This window comes from Coenobita brevimanus, chromosome 3 (genome assembly GCF_032717465.1).
Source record: "Coenobita brevimanus isolate Jiangsu-jjx chromosome 3, ASM3271746v2, whole genome shotgun sequence".
Lineage (NCBI taxonomy): Eukaryota > Metazoa > Arthropoda > Malacostraca > Decapoda > Coenobitidae > Coenobita > Coenobita brevimanus.
Genome location: NC_136956.1, coordinates 1,764,943 through 1,785,974, shown reverse-complemented (window position 1 = coordinate 1,785,974; position 21,032 = coordinate 1,764,943). Strand labels below are relative to the sequence as shown.

Below are 21,032 nucleotides of genomic sequence, written 5' to 3'. Positions count from 1 at the left end.
TACCTATCACACCTTAATGTCTTTTGTGTGTGACATAAATCTTTCCAATATCACTGTACTCCGCATAACACACAAGGATATTAACCAGCCATAGCCAACAATAAACCACTAAGGAACGGGTGTTAGGGAGCTTCCTTTACCAATGAGAATACAAGCCAGTGTGTGTGTGTGTGTGTGTGTGTGTCCTCTGATATTTTTGAGAAACTTAATAAGGGTATTCAAGACTATAATTTTGAGTAATAAATGCTATAACAACATGGGCCAAAATCTCAGTCTATCTATCTATCTATCTATTGCCAGACGCCTTAATCCTGCAAGGGGTGGCCACAGACAAATCACCTCCATATCACCCTGCTCCCCACCATTTCACTGCCCTGCTCCCAGCTCACACCCCCCTCTCTCATATACCTCTCCACCCCATCCCTCCATCTCATCCTCAGCCTCTCCCTCCACCTCACTCACATACACTCTCCTTGTTAGTCTCTCACTCTCCATCCTCAGTTGTCAAAGAGATATAATTACTGAAAGTCTTAATTGTGAATATGGTCAAATAATTTCCCATATGGTATGTTTAATTTTTTTTTAAGGAAGAAGGAACCCAAGGCCAGAACTCGGCAAAACTGCTCCCTCCAAGAAGAGATACAAATAAATTAACAGACAGCCCAGTTCAAGATCCCTACCTTTTAACTCGTGCACTGCGAGCCACAACTCACCGTAAACAACGCCACCCCTACACAAACGTACACAAAGACCGCAACTCACTGTAAACAACGCCACCCCTACACAAATGTACACAAAGACCGCAACTCACTGTAAACAACCCCACCCCTACACAAACGTACACAAAGACCGCAACTCACTGTACACAACGCCACCCCTACACAAACGTACACAAAGACCGCAACTCGCTGTAAACAACTCCACCCCTACACAAATGTACACAAAGACCGCAACTCACTGTAAACAATGCCACCCCTACACAAACGTACACACACCCCTACATAAAGACTGAGTGAGAGAGATTTTTTTTCTTTTCACCAGATGATACCGTGGATGTTTCTCGTCAAGTTTATCTATCTATCTATCTATCTATCTATATACCTAGGCTGCTTCCCCCAAGGAAAGGGAGGTAGCCGAGACAGGACGACACACTCCCCATTTACTCATCCATTCAAACACATTCATTCGCATCTTAGCCCCAAAGGGGAGAACGGACAGATCCTCACCGCACCACACCGCACAAGGGTCAACTGAGCAGTGCAATCAGTGACATCCACAGCAGGGTTTATAATAAAGTTTATCTATCTATCTATCTATTGCCAGACGCCTCAATCCCATTTGGGGTGGCCACAAACAAATCGCCTCCAAGTCGCCCTGTCCCCCGCCATTTCACTGCCCTGCTCCCAACTCACACCCCCCTCTCTCATATACCTCTCCACCCCATCCCTCCATCTCATCCTCGGCCTCCCCCTCCCTCTTCCCCCCTCCACCTCACTGACATACACTCTCTTCGTCAGTCTCTCACCCTCCATCCTCTCCACATGGCCAAAACAAAACATTTTTTTTTTTTTTCCACTACGTAAAGACAAAGAGATTTTTTTTTTTTTTTTTTTACCAGATGATACCATGGATATTTATCTTCAAATTTATAATAAACAAAAACTTAAAAAAAAAAAAAAAAAAATTCCTTTGTTTTTTGCACAGTACAGGGTGGGATAAAAGAGGGTAATCACACAATCCACGGGTTGAGATGCCTGGGCACACTGCACTGAGAAGACTGGAGGTCGTAGGCAGAGGGAAATACAGACAGAGGAAAGATGTTAGGCAGGAAATACAGACAGAGGAAGATGTTAGGCAGGAAATACAGGCAGAGGAAGATGTTAGGCAGGAAATACAGACAGACGATGTTAGGCAGGAAATACAGGCAGAGGAAGATGTTAGGCGGGAAATACAGACAGGGGAAGATGTTAGGCAGGAAATACAGACACAGGAAGATGTTAGGCAGGAAATACAGACAGGGGAAGATGTTAGGCAGGAAATACAGACAGAGGAAGATGTTAGGCGGGAAATACAGGCAGAGGAAGATGTTAGGCAGGAAATACAGACAGAGGAAGATGTTAGGCAGGAAATACAGGCAGAGGAAGATGTTAGGCGGGAAATACAGACAGAGGAAGATGTTAGGCAGGAAATACAGGCAGAGGAAGATGTTAGGCGGGAAATACAGGCAGAGGAAGATGTTAGGCAGGAAATACAGACAGAGGAAGATGTTAGGCAGGAAATACAGGCAGAGGAAGATGTTAGGCGGGAAATACAGACAGAGGAAGATGTTAGGCGGGAAATACAGACACAGGAAGATGTTAGGCTGGAAATACAGACAGGGGAAGATGTTAGGCAGGAAGATGTTAGGCAGGAAATACAGGCAGAGGAAGATGTTAGGCAGGAAATAACAGGCAGAGGAAGACGTTAACAGCGACGTACAGACAGACGAGAAGAGAAAGATATTATTACTGAAGGCCTTATGGGTGAAAATGGTCTAATAATTTCTCCATAAGGTTAACTATCACATAATTTTTCCCATTAGGTTATCATGTCCACATTACACAATCGGTATGAATTTAGGGATCTTTTCTTGCATCGTATCGTTTATAAAAGCTCTAACAGGCTTTTACGTGTCGGCCTTGGTCACCTAATGGCGGCTCTCCATGCTGCTCAATCTCTGGCAGCCTCATTATTCAGTCCCTTATCCCTGAGGTCACACTCTATGACCCCAGCCCAGGTCTTTTTCCGGTCTGCCTCTCACAACCCTACTTCTATCGTTCACACTTCTCACCCTCCACACCCAACTGTCACCCTCCATCCCCTCCACATGCCCACGCCATCTCAGTCTACCCCTCCTCACCACAATACCAATACACTCCAGTCCCATCCTTGCTCCCAACCCTACCCTCAACATTCACACTTCTCACATTCCACACCCAACTGTCATCCTCCATCCCCTCCACATGCCCACACCATCTCAGTCTACCCCTCCTCACCACAACAACCATACATTCAAGTGTGTAAAAGTACTGTGACGGCCAATTTTGTTGTTTTTTTCTCTCGCTTAAATAACTGTCACAACACTAAATTCGTAATGCAATTGGTTTTCAAATGTGCATCACAATTGTAAATGAAGAGAGAGAGAGAGAGAGAGAGAGAGAGAGTGTGTGTGTGTATGTATTTACCTAATTTATCTAACTGTATTTACCTAATTGTGATATACAGGAAATGAGCTACACTCGTGGGGTCCCGTCTCTGTTTCTCAATAAGTCAAATTTCGTTTTAAGCTCATTTAAGTTTTTAGATTAGACGATCTCTTTGTCCAGACTATTCCACAGGTCTGTACATCTATAAGGAAAACTATATTTCTTGATATCCTTCAAGCAGCTTGGCTTCTTCAGTTTCATTCCGTGTCCTCTTGTTGCTCTCTTATCCCATACAAACAGATCTTCTTTGTCAATTTTATCAACTCCCATCATGGTCCTGAACACTGCAATCATGTCGCCTCTCCTTCTCCTTTCCTCTAACGAAGGCAAATCCAGCTTTTCCAGCCTCTCTCTGTATGACAGGTCTGCCAGACTGGGGACCATCTTGGTTGCTGTTCTTTGTATTCTCTCAATCTTGTTTATATCTTTCTTTTTGTGTGGGCACCACACTACCGCTGCATATTCTAACCTGGGGCGGATCATGGCTACTAGCAATTTTTTCATCATTTCCTCATCCATATAATGAAATGCTACTCTTATGTTAGTCAAGAGCTTATAAGTCTCTCCAACTATCTTGTTAATGTGTTTTTCAGGTGACAAACTATCTTGGACCAGCACTCCTAAGTCTTTCTCTTCTCTCCTTTTTGTGATTAATTCATTACCCAAAAAATAATTCAGTGATGGCCTCCTGGTACTTTTACCCATTTCCAATATTTTACATTTCTTTACATTAAATATCATTTCCCACGTCCATGTGTGTGTGTGTGTGTGTGTGTGTGTGTGTGTGTGTGTGTGTGTGTGCGTAAATGAGGGTGTGTAATGGTGTAAGGATGAGGGTGTAAAACTGTCCTTTGATTCTGTGACGGCTGACAAACTGACGCCTGTTGTTATAGCATTTTTAACGATATAATCCAAGAATAACCTCGTTTCTCAAAATACCTCCGAGGACACCCTACACAGAGGAGTTATACGCGGGATAAATCACTAAGGAAGAGGTGTCGAGTGCTCCTGTGCCGCCCAGAACACCGAGACAGGCCTAGGAGACAGAAAGGTCGTCCAATTGCTCGTCAAGTTCGTCCAAATCTTCGTCATCGCCGTCAAAAAGGTCCTCATCGATGTCCACGCCTTCCTCTGCCTCGTCACCCCCGCCCACTGCACCTTCCGCCCCGTCCCCCGCCCCATCATCCGCCTGGCCAGCCTTCTCTGTGGGTGGAGGGATCGGTTAGACAATATTGGTGGTACGGGGGGGTATCCATCATCCACTCGCTTGATGTAGTGCTGTCTGCCTCTCTCTGTCTGTCTGTCTGTCTCTATCTCTTTCCTCCACACATTTACCTGCTCTCTCTCTCTCTCTTTCCTCCACACATTTACCTTCTCTCTCTCTCTCTCCTCCACACATTTACCTGCTCTCTCTCTCTCTCTCCTCCACACATTTACCTGCTCTCTCTCTCTCTCTCTCTCTCTCTCTTTCCTCCACACATTTATCTGCTCTCTCTCTCTCTCTCTCTTTCCTCCACACATTTATCTGCTCTCTCTCTCTCTCTCTCTCTTTCCTCTACACATTTACCTGCTCTCTCTCTCTCTCTTTCCTCCACACATTTACTTGCTCTCTCTCTCTCTCTCTCTTTCCTCCACACATTTATCTGCTCTCTCTCTCTCTCTTTCCTCCACACATTTACCTGCTCTCTCTCTCTCTCTTTCCTCCACACATTTATCTGCTCTCTCTCTCTCTCTTTCCTCCACACATTTATCTGCTCTCTCTCTCTCTCTTTCCTCCACACATTTACCTGCTCTCTCTCTTTCCTCCACACATTTACCTGCTCTCTCTCTCTCTCTCTCTTTCCTCCACACATTTGCCTGCTCTCTCTCTCTCTCTCTCTCTCCTCCACACATTTACCTGCTCTCTCTCTCTCTCTCTTTCCTCCACACATTTACCTGCTCTCTCTCTCTCTCTCTCTTTCCTCCACACATTTACCTGCTCTCTCTCTCTCTCTCTTTCCTCCACACATTTACCTGCTCTCTCTCTCTCTCTCTCTCTTTCCTCCACACATTTACCTGCTCTCTCTCTCTCTCTCTCTTTCCTCCACACATTTATCTGCTCTCTCTCTCTCTTTCCTCCACACATTTATCTGCTCTCTCTCTCTCTCTCTTTCCTCCACACATTTATCTGCTCTCTCTCTCTCTCTCTCTCTTTCCTCTACACATTTATCTGCTCTCCCTCTCTCTCTCTCTCTTTCCTCCACACATTTACCTGCTCTCCCTCTCTCTCTCTTTCCTCTACACATTTATCTGCTCTCTCTCTCTCTCTTTCCTCCACACATTTATCTGCTCTCTCTCTCTCTCTTTCCTCCACACATTTACCTGCTCTCTCTCTCTCTCTCCAGGTGACTCTCCACTGAGTGACAAGTCAAATGGTTTCCTGCGTCCTTGGAATCCATTTACTACGCTGGGTGGTAACCATATCACCAAGTAACAGGGTGATGTAAAGCCTACAATGGTACCCCTGTTCTAACTGGATGGAGAAATGCATATGTGGCATCCATCCAGGAACCAAAATGCTTTTCCCTGTGCCTCGTTGTCATGGTTAACCCTAAAGGAAGGATGCTCTACTCAGCTGCTTGCCTGTGGTTGATGGGTGAAGGAAGAAGCAGCACTACATCATGTGAGTGGATGATGGCCACCACTGCCTGCCACTTAATATCGGCCAAGTTAGGGAAATATCGGCCAAGTTAGGGAAATATCGGCCGAGTTAGGTAATAATCAGCCAAGTTACGGAAATACCGGCCAAGTTAGGGAAATAGCGGCCAAGTTAGGGAAACCGGCCGAGTTAGGGAAATATTGGCCGTAAAGCTAAATAGCCTACTCACCTGCGTCGAGGGCCAGGTCGTCTCGCAGCTGCTGGAGTCTATCGGGGTTGGCTATAGAGCAGTCCTCACCATCGACCTCCTTGTACTCCGAGATGAGGTCGTTGAGGTCAATCTCCTTGTACTGGAACGACACAGGAGGAACGGTGACGGTTTAGATGCACACACACACACACATATACAAACACACACACATAAACACATACACACACACACACACACACATATACAAACACACACACACATAAACACATACACACACACACACAAAAACTCCCCAACTCTCTCTGCAAACACCTCCATCTCTCTCTCACACACACACACACACACACACACACACACACACACCTCTCCAACTCTCTCCATTTCTATACCTCCATCTCACACACACACACACACACACACACACAAAACTCCCCAACTCTCTCCTTTTCTCTCTCTGCACACACTTCCATCTCCATGACAAATCATTCTCTCTCTCTCTCTCCCTCATAAAGATTCAATTCTCCACTTCTCTCCCTTACCTCTACACACACTTCTACCTCCATCACATACCATTCCCTCCCTCCCTCCTCCCTCCTCCCCCCCCTCTCTCTCTCCCTCTCTTCCCTATCTCACCCACTACACACACTTCTACCACCATCACAGACAATTCTCTCTCTCTCTCCAACATAAAGATGCAATTCTCCACCACTCTCCCTTTCTCTCTTCCTACATATCTCCATCTCCATCACTGACTCTCTCCCTCTCTCTCTCTCTTCCCTATCTCACCCTCTACACACACTCCTACCTCCATCACAGACAATTCTCTCTCTCTCTCTCCAACATAAAGATGCAATTCTCCACCACTCTCCCTTTCTCTCTTCCTACATATCTCCATCTCCATCACTGACTCTCTCCCTCCCTCTCTCTCTTCCCTATCTCACCCTCTACACACACTCCTATCTCCATCACAGACAATTCTCTCTCTCTCTCTCTCTCTCACCTCCACCTGCATGTCGTCGTCCTCATCCTCGGGGTCCTTCCCTAGGTTGCTCACGTCCATGCTCTCGTCCCCTTCCTCCATCCCGTCCTCTCCACTGGCCAGGTTCGGGTTGAAGGTAAACATCTCTCGGCCCGACAGCTAGGTAAACAAACAAATAAACAAATAAAATACTGTACATGAATAAACAGTAATGGAAAAAACTGAAAGAAAATATTTACTGATGAAAAAATGTTCTCAAAAAATAAAAAATAAAAAAAATAATAATAATAATAATAATAATGTGATGAAAAAATGCTCACTCAAAAAAAAAATAAATAAATAATAATAATAATAATAATAATAATAATGTGATGGAAAAATGCTCACTCCAACAAATAATATAATAATAATAATAATAATAATAATAATAGGATGGGAAAGGAGGTCTGGATGATGATGATGATGGTTGATGATGATGATGGTGATGATGATGATGATGAGAAGGAGGAGGAGGAGGAAGATTGATTGATGATGATGATGATGGTGATGATGATGATGATGAGAAGGAGGAGGAGGAGGAAGACTGATTGATTGATGTTGATGATGATGGTGGTGATGATGATGATGATGATTAAGATGGAGGTCCAGATGATGATGATGATGATGAGGAAGATTGATTGATTGATTGATGATGATGATCTATCTACCTATTGCCAGGTGCCTCAATCCCGTTTGGGGTGGCCACAAACAAATCGCCTCCAAGTCTCCCTGTCCCCCGCCATTTCACTGCCCTGCTCCCAACTCACACCCCCCTCTCTCATGATGATAATAATAATAATAATGATGATTATGATGATGAGGAGGAAGAAGAGGAGGAGGAGGAGGAGGAGGAGGATTGATTGATGATGATGATGATGATGATAATAATAATAATAATAACGATGATAATAACGCTCACCCCAAAGTCCTTGCCGGCCGAGTAATCCTTCTTCTTCTTCTCCGAGTCCTTCTTGCGCTGGTCCTCCTTCTCCTTCAGCTTCCTCTTCTTCCAGGCCAGGAACGTCTCGAGGGTCACCTTGGTCGTGTTGTGGCCCAGGGCGGCTCGTTCACGCTCCACTAGGTCCTCGAGGTTGAGCTCCTCCTTCTGTTTCTCCATCTTCTTCCGATCCTGTGTTGGCGAGAGGGAGGACGAGGATGAGAGATTTTGGAGGGGAGAGAGGAACTGGAGGGAGAGAGATTTTGGAGGAAGAGAGATTTTGGAGAGGAGAGGAATTGGAGGGAGAGAGATTTTGGAGAGGGGGGAGAGGAATTGGAGGGAGAGAGATTTTGGAGAGGGGAGAGGAATTGGAGGGAGAGAGATTTTGGAGAGGGGAGAGAGGAACTGGAGGGAGAGAGATTTTGGAGAGGGGAGAGAGGAATTGGAGGGAGAGAGATTTTGGAGAGGGGAGAGAGGAATTGGAGGGAGAGAGATTTTGGAGAGGGGAGAGGAATTGGAGGGAGAGAGAAACTGGAGTGGTGAGGAGAGGAGGGGAAAGATGGAGAGAAGGAGAGAGAAGTCGGAGAGATGGAGAGAGAAGTTGGAGAGATGGAGAGAGAAGTTGGAGAGAAGGAGAAAGAAGTTGGAGAGATGGAGAGAGAAGTCAGAGAGATGGAGAGAGAAGTTGGAGAGATGGAGAGAGAAGTTGGAGAGAAGGAGAGAGAAGTTGGAGAGATGGAGAGAGAAGTCAGAGAGAAGGAGAGAGAAGTTGGAGAGATGGAGAGAGAAGTTGGAGAGAAGGAGAGAGAAGTTGGAGAGAAGGAGAGAGATGGTAAATGTGTGAAGGAGACAGGGAGACAAAGAGAGGAGAAAGAAATTGGAGAGATAAATTGGGGGTAAGGAGAGATAAAATGGAGTGGAGAGAAACACCAGAGGAGGAGGAGGAGGGAAATGTTGGGAAGAAGGAGAGAAAATCTGGAAACAAAGAGAGAGAATCTGGAGAGAAAGTGGCATAAATTGGAGAGAAGAAGAGATAAATAAGTGGAGGAAATGGAGAGATAGAGGGAGGGAGGAAAGAGAGAGAGAAGGAGGGAGGAAGGAAAGAGAGAGAGAGGGAGGGAGGAAAGACAGAGAGAGAGAAAGGGAGGAAAGAGAGATAGATAGATAGATAGATGGATGGAGAGAGAGAGAGAGAGAGAGAGAGAGAGAGAGAGAGAGGGAAGGAACTGAAACATATCCTTAACACTAAGTTCCTCTTTCTATTTCTCCATTTTTTTTTTTCTAGACCGGCAGTGGAGGAAAGAAATTGGAGGGAAAGAGGGAGAAACTGGAGGGAAGGAGAGAGAAATTGGAAGGGAAGAGAGAAACTGGAGGGAAAGAGGGAGAAACTGGAGGGAAAGAGAGAGAAACTGGAGGGAAAGAGAGAGAAACTGGAGGGAAAGAGAGAGAAACTGGAGGGAAAGAGAGAGAAACTGGAGGGAAAGAGAGAGAAACTGGAGGGAAAGAGAGAGAAACTGGAGGGAAAGAGAGAGAAACTGGAGGGAAAGAGAGAGAAACTGGAGGGAAAGAGAGAGAAACTGGAGGGAAAGAGACAGAAACTGGAGGGAAAGACAGAGAGAAACTGGAGGGAAAGAGAGAGAAACTGGAGGGAAAGAGAGAGAAACTGGAGGGAAAGAGAGAGAAACTGGAGGGAAAGAGAGAGAAACTGGAGGGAAAGAGAAAGAAACTGGAGGGAAAGACAGAGAGAAACTGGAGGGAAAGAGAGAGAAACTGGAGGGAAAGAGAGAAAAACTGGAGGGAAAGACAGAGAGAAACTGGAGGGAAAGAGAGAGAAACTGGAGAGGAGAGAGAAACTGGAGGGAAAGAGAGAGAAACTGGAGGGAAAGACAGAGAGAAACTGGAGGGAAAGAGAGAGAAACTGGAGGGAAAGAGAGAGAAACTGGAGGGAAAGACAGAGAGAAACTGGAGGGAAAGAGAGAGAAACTGGAGGGAAAGAGAGAAACTGGAGGGAAAGAGAGAGAAACTGGAGGGAAAGAGAAAGAAACTGGAGAGAGGGAGAAACTGGAGAGAAGGAGAGAGAAACTGGAGGGAAAGAGAGAGAAACTGGAGGGAAAGAGAGAGAAATTGGAGAGGAGAGAGAAACTGGAGGGAAAGAGAGAGAAACTGGAGGGAAAGAGAGAGAAATTGGAGAGAAAGAGAGAGAAACTGGAGGGAGAGAGAAACTGGAGGGAAGGAGAGAGAAACTGGAGGGAAAGAGAGAGAAACTGGAGAGAAGGAGAGAGAAACTGGAGAGAAGGAGAGAGAAACTGGAGAGAAGGAGAGAGAAACTGGAGAGAAGGAGAGAGAACTGGAGAGAAGGAGAGAGAAACTGGAGAGCAGGAGAGAGAACTGGAGAGAAGGAGAGAGAAACTGGAGAGAAGGAGAGAGAAACTGGAGAGAAGGAAATAAAGAATATGGAGGAAAAGTAGAGATGGTGACCGAGGAGGTGAGTGGCGGGCGTTAGGTCACACTCGATCATGTCTTCGAGGATCTGGGTCTTCTGCTTCTCCCTCTTATTGTCCCTCTCTCTCTCTCTCTCATCTCATCCTTGGTCTTTCCCTCCTCCACCCCATCCCTCCATGTCATCCTTGGTCACCCTCTCCTCCACTCCATGTCATCCTTGGTCACCCTCTCCTCCACCCCATCCCTCTATGTCATCCTTGGTCTCCCTCTCCTCCACCCCATCGATCCATGTCATTCTTGGTCTTTCCCTCCTCCACCCCATCCCTCCATGTCATCCTTGGTCTTTCCCTCCTCCACTCCATCCCTCCATGTCATCCTTGGTCACCCCATCCCTCCATGTCATCCTTGGTCCTCCCTCCTCCACTCCATCTCATTCTTGGTCTCCCTCTCCTCGTCTCATCCTCCCTCCCTCTCCATCTGACACACACCCACACCCACACTCATACCTACCCACACCCACTCTTCTAGTCAGTCTCTCAGCCCAACTACCCCTCAAACGCCACACATTAACCCGCTGCATCGCACACTGACGCCCACAAACACACACACCCGCACCCACACCCACACTCATACCCACCCACACCCACTCTTCTAGTCAGTCTCTCAGCCTAACTACCCCCCAAACGCCACACATTAAGCCGCTGCATTGCTCGCTGACTCCCACCCACACACACCCACTCTTCTAGTCAGTCTCTCAGCATAACTACCCCTCAAACGCCACACATTAAGCTGCTGCATCATTGTTGACGCCCACCCACACACATCCACACCCACTCTTCTAGTCAGTCTCTCAGCCTAACTACCCCCCAAACGCCACACATTAAGCCGCTGCATCGCTCGCTGACTCCCACCCACACACACCCACTCTTCTAGTCAGTCTCTCAGCCTAACTACCCCCCAAACGCCACACATTAAGCCGCTGCATCGCTCGCTGACTCCCACCCACACACACCCACTCTTCTAGTCAGTCTCTCAGCCTAACTACCCCCCAAACGCCACACATTAAGCCGCTGCATCGCTCGCTGACTCCCACCCACACACACCCACTCTTCTAGTCAGTCTCTCAGCCTAACTACCCCCCAAACGCCACACATTAAGCCGCTGCATTGCTCGTTCACGTCCACGCACCTTCTTCAGTACGAATCCCGGTGGAAGGGCGTGTCTGTAGATGCAACTGACGCCGTTTGGACAGTCCCAGAACCAACCGTACTTCCCGTTTTCTACAGCATCCAGGAAGTACTTACACACCTGCCGATGGAAAGGGGGTCGCTGTTAGTATTCATTCATTCATTCATTGCCAGACGCCATGTATCCCAAACAGGGTGGCCAAGGACTTAGAGTTAATTGTTTTACAGGGAGGGGCACTAATCCTCCACCAACCCCACTTGACACGTAGGGAGAACGTTACTGGTGTTATTATTATTATTAACGTTCTCCCTACGTGTCAAGTGGGGTTGGTGGAGGATTAGTGCCCCTCCCTGTAAAACAATTAACTCTAAGCCCTTGGCCACCCCGTTTGGGACACATGGCATCTGGCAATGAATGAATGAATGAAAATTGTTCCTGCTGTGCTACTACTACTATTATTATTATTATTATTATTATTATTACTGCCACTTTTTATTACCCAGTACTACGATCATTATTACTCCTACTATTACTATTATTCCTGCTGGTATTTTAATTATTACTATTACTCCTGCTGGTATTTATATTATTACTACTATTACTGTTACTCCTGCTGGTATTTTTATTATTACTATTATTCCTGCTGGTGTTTTTATTATTACTATTACTCCTGCTGGTGTTTTTATTATTACTACTATTACTATTATTCCTGCTGGTGTTTTTATTATTACTATTACTCCTGCTGGTATTTTTATTATTACTACTATTACTATTATTCCTGCTGGTATTTTTATTATTACTATTACTCCTGCTGGTGTTTTTATTATTACTATTATTCCTGCTGGTATTTTTATTATTACTATTATTCCTGCTGGTATTATTATTATTACTATTATTCCTGCTGGTATTATTATTATTACTATTATTCCTGCTGGTATTATTATTATTACTACTATTACTATTATTCCTGCTGGTATTTATATTATTACTATTATTCCTGCTGGTATTATTATTATTACTACTATTACTATTATTCCTGCTGGTGTTTTTATTATTACTATTATTCCTGCTGGTATTTTTATTATTACTATTATTCCTGCTGGTATTTTTATTATTACTATTATTCCTGCTGGTATTTTTATTATTACTATTATTCCTGCTGGTATTTTTATTATTACTATTATTCCTGCTGGTATTTATATTATTACTATTATTCCTGCTGGTATTATTATTATTACTATTATTCCTGCTGGTATTATTATTATTACTACTATTACTATTATTCCTGCTGGTATTATTATTATTACTATTATTCCTGCTGGTATTATTATTATTACTACTATTACTATTATTCCTGCTGGTATTTATATTATTACTATTATTCCTGCTGGTATTATTATTATTACTACTATTACTATTATTCCTGCTGGTATTTATATTATTACTATTATTCCTGCTGGTATTTTTATTATTACTATTATTCCTGCTGGTATTTATATTATTACTATTATTCCTGCTGGTATTTTTATTATTACTATTATTCCTGCTGGTATTTTTATTATTACTATTATTCCTGCTGGTATTTATATTATTACTACTATTACTATTATTCCTGCTGGTATTTATATTATTACTATTATTCCTGCTGGTATTATTATTATTACTACTATTACTATTATTCCTGCTGGTATTTATATTATTACTATTATTCCTGCTGGTATTTTTATTATTACTATTATTCCTGCTGGTATTTTTATTATTACTATTATTCCTGCTGGTATTTATATTATTACTATTATTCCTGCTGGTATTTATATTATTACTATTATTCCTGCTGGTATTTATATTATTACTATTATTCCTGCTGGTATTTATATTATTACTATTATTCCTGCTGGTATTTTTATTATTACTATTATTCCTGCTGGTATTTATATTATTACTACCATTACTATTATTCCTGCTGGTATTTATATTATTACTATTATTACTGCTGGTATTTTTATTATTACTACTATTACTATTATTCCTGCTGGTATTTATATTATTACTATTATTCCTGCTGGTATTTATATTATTACTATTATTACTGCTGGTATTTTTATTATTACTATTATTCCTGCTGGTATTTTTATTATTACTATTATTACTGCTGGTATTTTTATTATTACTATTATTCCTGCTGGTATTTATATTATTACTATTATTACTGCTGGTATTTTTATTATTACTATTATTACTGCTGGTATTTTTATTATTACTATTATTCCTGCTGGTATTTTTATTATTACTATTATTCCTGCTGGTATTTTTATTATTTCCAACCATCCTGCCACACCCACAGTTCTCCGATACTCACGATTTCGGTGGTGGGTCTTGTCTTTTCCTTGCCATGCTTCTTCTCCACCACGTCCTGCAGCGTCTCCTGGTCCCAGTCCGCGCTCGTCTCCCCGTCCCGCATGTCCACGTACGCACTCCGCTTCTCGGCCTGGCGGGGGAGACGGAAAAAACGTAAATAAACCGCTGCTATCATCACTCGGCCTAAAATTGCCACCCCTCCATCTTGAATGCTGTGAAAAGCAGAAGGGCTGGGAGAGGATGTGATGGAGTTAGAGAGAGAGAGAGAGAAAGAGAAAGAGAGAAAGAAAGAGAGAGAGAGAGAGTAGAAGTACTGGGACTGGATGTGAAGATGTGTTGGGAATAGATGTGAAGAATTGCTGGGAGAGAATGTGAAGAAGTTAGAGAGAGAGAGAGAGAGAGAGAGAGTAGAAGTACTGGGAATGGATGTGAAGAAGTGCTGGGAGAGAATGTGAAGAAGTTAGAGAGAGAGAGAGAGAGAGAGGGACATACCTTGCGTTCAATGTTGAGGTCGTGTGAAAACTTGCACTTGGCAGAGAGAGAGAGAGAGAGAGAGAGAGAGAGAGACAGAGAGAGAGAGAGAGAGACATACCTTGCGTTTAATGTTGAGGTCGTGTGAAAACTTGCATTTGGCAGAGAGAGAGAGAGAGACAGAGAGAGAGAGACAGACAGACAGAGAGACATACCTTGCGTTTAATGTTGAGGTCGTGTGAAAACTTGCACTTGGCAGAGAGAGAGAGAGAGAGAGAGAGAGAGAGAGAGAGAGAGAGAGAGAGAGAGAGAGAGAGAGAGAGACAGAGAGAGAGAGACAGAGAGAGAGAGAGAGAGAGAGAGAGAGAGAGAGAGACATACCTTGCGTTTAATGTTGAGGTCGTGTGAAAACTTGCATTTGGCAGAGAGAGAGAGAGAGAGAGAGAGAGAGAGAGAGACAGAGAGAGAGAGAGAGAGAGACATACCTTGCGTTTAATGTTGAGGTCGTGTGAAAACTTGCATTTGGCAGAGAGAGAGAGAGAGAGAGAGAGAGAGAGAGAGAGAGAGAGAGAGAGAGAGACAGACAGACAGACAGACAGAGAGAGAGACATACCTTGCGTTTAATGTTGAGGTCGTGTGAAAACTTGCATTTGGCAGAGAGAGAGAGAGAGAGAGAGAGACAGAGAGAGAGACATACCTTGCGTTTAATGTTGAGGTCGTGTGAAAACTTGCATTTGGCAGAGAGAGAGAGAGAGAGAGAGACAGAGAGAGAGAGAGAGAGAGACATACCTTGCGTTTAATGTTGAGGTCGTGTGAAAACTTGCATTTGGCAGAGAGAGAGAGAGAGAGAGAGACAGAGAGAGAGAGAGAGAGAGAGAGAGAGAGAGAGAGAGAGAGAGAGAGAGAGAGAGAGACATACCTTGCGTTTAATGTTGAGGTCGTGTGAAAACTTGCATTTGGCAGAGAGAGAGAGAGAGAGAGAGAGAGAGAGAGAGAGAGAGAGAGAGAGAGAGAGAGAGAGACATACCTTGCGTTCAATGTTGAGGTCGTGTGAGAACTTGCACTTGGCGCCCTTCCCACACTGCCCCTGCTTGAAGAACGCACACAGGATCGACTTGGGGTCACTGCCTGCGCACACGGGGAAAAACGCACACAATTATCCATGGCAAAATACGTACACAACCATCCACCACCAACATCTTCATTATTATCATTATTTATTTATTTATTATTATTATTATCATCATCATTATTGTCATTACTATCACAATCATCATCATTATTATCATTATCATCATCATGACCATCACCATCTTCATTATTATCATCATCATCATTATTACCATCACCATCATCATTATTACTATCATCATTATTATTATTACCATCACCATCATCATCATAACTATCACCATCATCATCATTACCATCACCACATTCATTATTATTACCATCATCATCACCATCACTTTCATCATCATCATCGTCTATACTTCTTTTCTCAATTTAGGATCGTACAAACAGCACTGATTTTCTCTAGTTCCTGCTCCTAATAATCTCTCTCTCTTTCTCCAATGCCATCTGAAGTACAAGCTTAAAAATAATATTAATAATTCCTTCTAAAAATCCTCCTCTCTCTCTCTTCCTCTCTCTCTAATGCCATATATTATACAGGCTTAAAATTGCACTGAGCCTGACCAGTCCTTTCTTCTACTCTCTCTCCCTCCCTCTCTCACCCTTTGAGGCAGTCTGCTGTACAGGTTTGAAAATCGCATTAATCTCGGCCAGCTCCTTCTTCTTATCATCCTTCTTCTTGGCCGCAACATCTTTCTCCTTGTCCAACTCCCTGGCTGACTTGTTGCCTCCATATTTCACTTGGTGTTGTACTTGTTGGATGAACTTCTGTTGCTTCGCTCCCTTCTTGTTCTTCAGCCCAAACGTCTTGTCCTGAAAGACAGAGGGGTGAGTTACCTTTCTCTCCCTCTCTCTCTGTCTCCCCCGAGTGTGTGTGTGTGTGTGTGTGTGTCTTAAATAATTTCTGGTGCTTTTATCCCTTCTTGTTCTTCAGCCCAAACGTCTTGTCCTGAAAGACAGAGGGGTGAGTAAGTTCTCTCTTTCTCACCATCCCCCTCTCTCTCTTTCTCTCTCTTTTCTATTACTTCTGTTGCTTTGCTCCCTTTTTGTTCTGAAAATTAAAGAGTATCTAGTACTAACAAATACTCCTTTTTCCTAGCATAAAAAAAAACTCTAAATAAATGCTAATAAAAATATGGTACTATAAATACTAATAAATAAATAGCAACAGTACTAATAAATACTAATAAATAAATACAGTACTAATAAATAAAATTACAGTACTAATCAATATTAATAAATAAATACAGTACTAATAAATACTAATAAATAAAATTACAGTACTAATCAATATTAATAAATAAATACCCGGTACAGTACTAATAAATACTAATAAATAAATACCAATAAATATAGTACTAATAAATACTAATAAATACGGTACTAATAAATACCATACTAATAAATAAACACAGTACTAATATATAGTAATAAACACCAATAAATACAGTTTGGCCATGTGGAGAGGATGGAGGATGAAAGACTGACGAAGAAAGTGTATGTGAGTGAGGTGGAGGGGGATGCCAAGGATGAGATGGAGGGATGGGGTGGAGAGGTATGTGAGAGAGGGGGGTGTGAGTTGGGAGCAGGGCAGTGAAATGGCGGGGGACAGGGCGACTTGGAGGCGATTTGTTTGTGGCCACCCCAAACAGGATTGAGGCATCTGGCAATAGATAGATAGAGAAATACAGTACTAATAAATAAATACCAATAAATACAGTACTAATAAATAAATACCAATAAATACAGTACTAATAAATACTAATAAATAAATACCAATAAATACAGTACTAATAAATAAACACCAGTAAATACAGTACTAATAAATAAATACCAATAAATACAGTACTAATAAATACTAATAAATAAATACCAATAAATACAGTACTAATAAATAAACACCAGTAAATACAGTACTAATAAATAAATACCAATAAATACAGTACTAATAAATACTAATAAATAAATACCAATAAATACAGTACTAATAAATAAATACCAATAAATACAGTACTAATAAATACTAATAAATAAATACCAATAAATACAGTACTAATAAATACTAATAAATAAATACCAATAAATACAGTACTAATAAATAAATACCAATAAATACAGTACTAATAAATAAATACCAATAAATACAGTACTAATAAATACTAATAAATAAATACCAATAAATACAGTACTAATAAATAAATACCAATAAATACAGTACTAATAAATAAACACCAGTAAATACAGTACTAATAAATAAATACCAATAAATACAGTACTAATAAATAAATACCAATAAATACAGTACTAATAAATAAATACCAATAAATATTCTAACCTTCATAAATACTAAACCAGTGGTGTCCAACCTTTTCTAATTCTGGCCCCTCACTCAATGCCACGATCCCTGCGCCGCCCTTCCTCAAATACTGTATTGTACTGGCCTAGTTGGCACATGTCAATAAATATCAAAGATTCTTGATCTTTGAAATTGTTTATATATTCAGATAACAAGATTTCTTATTCATATCTGAAATATTTTCTCCATATTTAGAAATTACTGAATTCCATCATAATTCATAGATTTCAAATATAATTACCCTCTTTATCAAGCCTTCACCCCCTCCCCAGGCAGCCCTTCATGTCCCCCCAGGGGTGTGTGCCCCACAGGTTGGAAACCACTGTACTAAACCATCTCCCTCAGAAAATATGACAGTCCTGAGTTGGTAAAGTTTTCTATCTATCTATCTATTGCCAGACGCCATAATCCTGTACGGGTGGCCATTTGACTCTGAGTTATTTGTTTTACAGGAAGGGGCACTAACCCTCCACCAACCCACTTGACACGTAGGGAGCACGTATGGTTTGATTATATGGTTACTACCCAGCGCTGTAAATGGTTTCTTGGCTTACAGGAAACCATTTGGCTTGTCACTCAATGTAAAGCCACCTGTAATGGAAAGAAAAGCAATAAGAAGTGACAGGAAAGATGGGAGGAATAGGAAGAGAGGAGGACAGGCACAGAAAAAGAATGATAAAGGCTACGGAAGAAGTAGGCATGCTATATTTATCGATACACAGACAGGCACAGATCGACAGATACAAACACACAGACATTCATGGATTTCATACTTTTACACTGGCAGACATAGATAGATAAACAGATAGACATATAGACGTTCAACTATTTCATATATTTAATGACAGATAGATAGATTCACCTAAACAGACATTCACAGATAGACAGGTGCAAACACATTCATGGATTTCTTTTTTTAAACTGACAGACACAGATACTGTATAAGGACATTCACAGACTTCATTCATTTATACTGATGGACGCAGATAGACGGATATGGCAGATAGATAGAAAGAGACATTCATGGATTTCACACGGTACTCTTTAACTGACAGACATAGATAGATAGATAGATAGATAGATAGATATAAAGACATTCATGGATTCCATACTTTTAAACAGACAGACATAGAGATAGACAGATAGATAGACATATACATTCATGGACTTCATACTATTAAACTGACAGACATTGATAGATAGACAGATAGATATAAAAAAAAACATTCATGGATTTTATATGTTTATACCACGAACTGCATCACTTGCATCGTTTATAAAAGCTCCAACCCGCTCTGGTCACCTAATGGCGGCTCTCCACACTGCTCGATCTCTGGCAGCCTCCCTATTCAGTCTCTTATCCCTGAGGTCAAACTACGGCCCCTATTTTCTTTTTCTGGCTATAAGCTTCTATTGCAGGTCAGATATATGTGCCTCAGCATACGGGTTTGTTTACATCCGAGTCCCACACAGACGATGGCTTTGGACAGGTTAGGTTGGATCTTTTTTAATGCAGGGAAGAAGGATGAGATGGAGGGATGGGGTGGAGAGGTATATGAGAGAGGGGGGTGTGAGTTGGGAGCAGGGCAGTGAAATGGCGGGGGACAGGGCGACTTGGAGGCGATCTGTTTGTGGCCACCCCAAACGGGATTGAGGCGTCTAGCAATAGATAGATAGATAGATAAAAGAAGGAACCAAAGGCCAGAACCCCACAAGGTTTAATCAGGCCTTGAACTGCAGGGGAAAAATACAAAAAACTTTTTTTTTTTTTTTTAATAACAAAGATCAATAGAGGAAATAAAAAAAATTAAATACATTAAAAAAAAAATCCATACACCAGACTACAGGGCTCTCCTCGATGCAAAAAAGATGCCAGGTCACCATTATGCCATGATATTCGTAAACTGTATGCAGCATGAAAAAAATTGTATGTCTATCTATCTATCTATTCCCAGACGCCTCAATCCCGTTTGGGGTGGCCACAAACAAATCGCCTCCAAGTCGCCCTGTCCCCCGCCATCTCACTGCCCCGCTCCCAACTCACACCCCCCTCTCTCATATACCTCTCCACCCCATCCCTCCATCTCATCCTCGGCCTCCCCCTCCCTCTTCCCCCCTCCACCTCACTCACATACACTCTCTTCGTCAGTCTTTCACCCTCCATTACTTATTTTGGGATTTTTTTTTTAATTTCTATGGTAAAATTTAATGACTTCCCAATCTCTATACTAACAAGATGGGCATTCATTAAATTTCGTACCTTCACATCCCATGGCTGGGTTAGTTAATTAGGTTGTTAATTTGGTCAGGTTAGAGTCGATTACTAGATGTCAGGTTAATTAGGATGCACTAGGCTGGTAAATCTGGATTAGATGAAATATCAAAATAATTCTAACGCTCTAAAACTACCAATATATCGGGAAATATTGGTAACCTGGCCTAAATTCCCTTGACTTTTACTACGGCCGGGAAATGGAAAGACGGAGAGAGTGGGAGGGCCGCTAACTCTTACCTCTATAATCTTATCCTTTTTCTTCTGATCCGCTTTTTTGGACTGCGCTGCCCCTCCCTTCTGGGCATTTTTGGGAGGCATTGTGGCATGTGGCGTTGGAGACCAGGAAACGGAAAAAATGTACACACCAACTCCCGCGTGTCACCCAGCTGGCCTCCACAACAACACTGATTACACTCTCACCAATAATTAACGCTGAAAATGTCAACCGACTGAGAAAAATGACAATATAATAGAAAATGTGCCTTGGTTAGTTGTTTTTTTAGAATTTAAATATTCGAGTGGGTACACTGGAAAAATATCTGTCCATGGGACTACATGGTTATAATGAATGTCTGTATTCACATTTTGTACAGTAATGACCACTGTTGGAGGACTAATATTTATCTGAGTATAACCTGTGCTTTAAGTTGTGCAGAAAAGGTAGAGAAAATATATATTATAAATCAGCTGTTGAGATCGGAGTATTATGTCATTTCCAGCATTCCACATTGTAACATTAAAAGGCTTTTAAAAACAGGC

At 42.2% G+C, this 21,032-nt stretch overlaps 1 protein-coding gene across 1 annotated transcript; it reads right to left on the bottom strand.

The window, feature by feature from the left end:
* Positions 1-3,976: 3,976 nt before the first annotated feature.
* Positions 3,977-20,653, bottom strand: LOC145394125 (zinc finger CCCH domain-containing protein 15 homolog). The gene is made up of 9 exons (XM_080268108.1): positions 20,511-20,653; positions 16,245-16,455; positions 15,536-15,636; positions 14,039-14,167; positions 11,680-11,799; positions 8,032-8,241; positions 7,095-7,232; positions 6,113-6,233; positions 3,977-4,448 (listed from the first exon to the last, which is right to left on the bottom strand). The coding sequence occupies exons 1-9, from the start codon at positions 20,589-20,591 to the stop codon at positions 4,282-4,284; spliced, it is 1,278 nt and encodes a 425-aa protein (XP_080124234.1). The 5' UTR covers positions 20,592-20,653; the 3' UTR covers positions 3,977-4,281.
* Between the last annotated feature and the right edge of the window lie 379 nt (positions 20,654-21,032).

Excerpts from the sequence above, each read along its gene's own strand:
- LOC145394125 (XM_080268108.1), bottom strand. The coding sequence starts at position 20,591 with ATGCCTCCCAAAAATGCCCAGAAGGGAGGGGCAGCGCAGTCCAAAAAA. Across the intron at positions 16,456-20,510 it reads AAAAGGATAAGATTATAGAG|GACAAGACGTTTGGGCTGAA; the intron begins GTAAGAGTTAGC and ends TCTGTCTTTCAG. Across the intron at positions 4,449-6,112 it reads CGACCTGGCCCTCGACGCAG|AGAAGGCTGGCCAGGCGGAT; the intron begins GTGAGTAGGCTA and ends CTCCACCCACAG.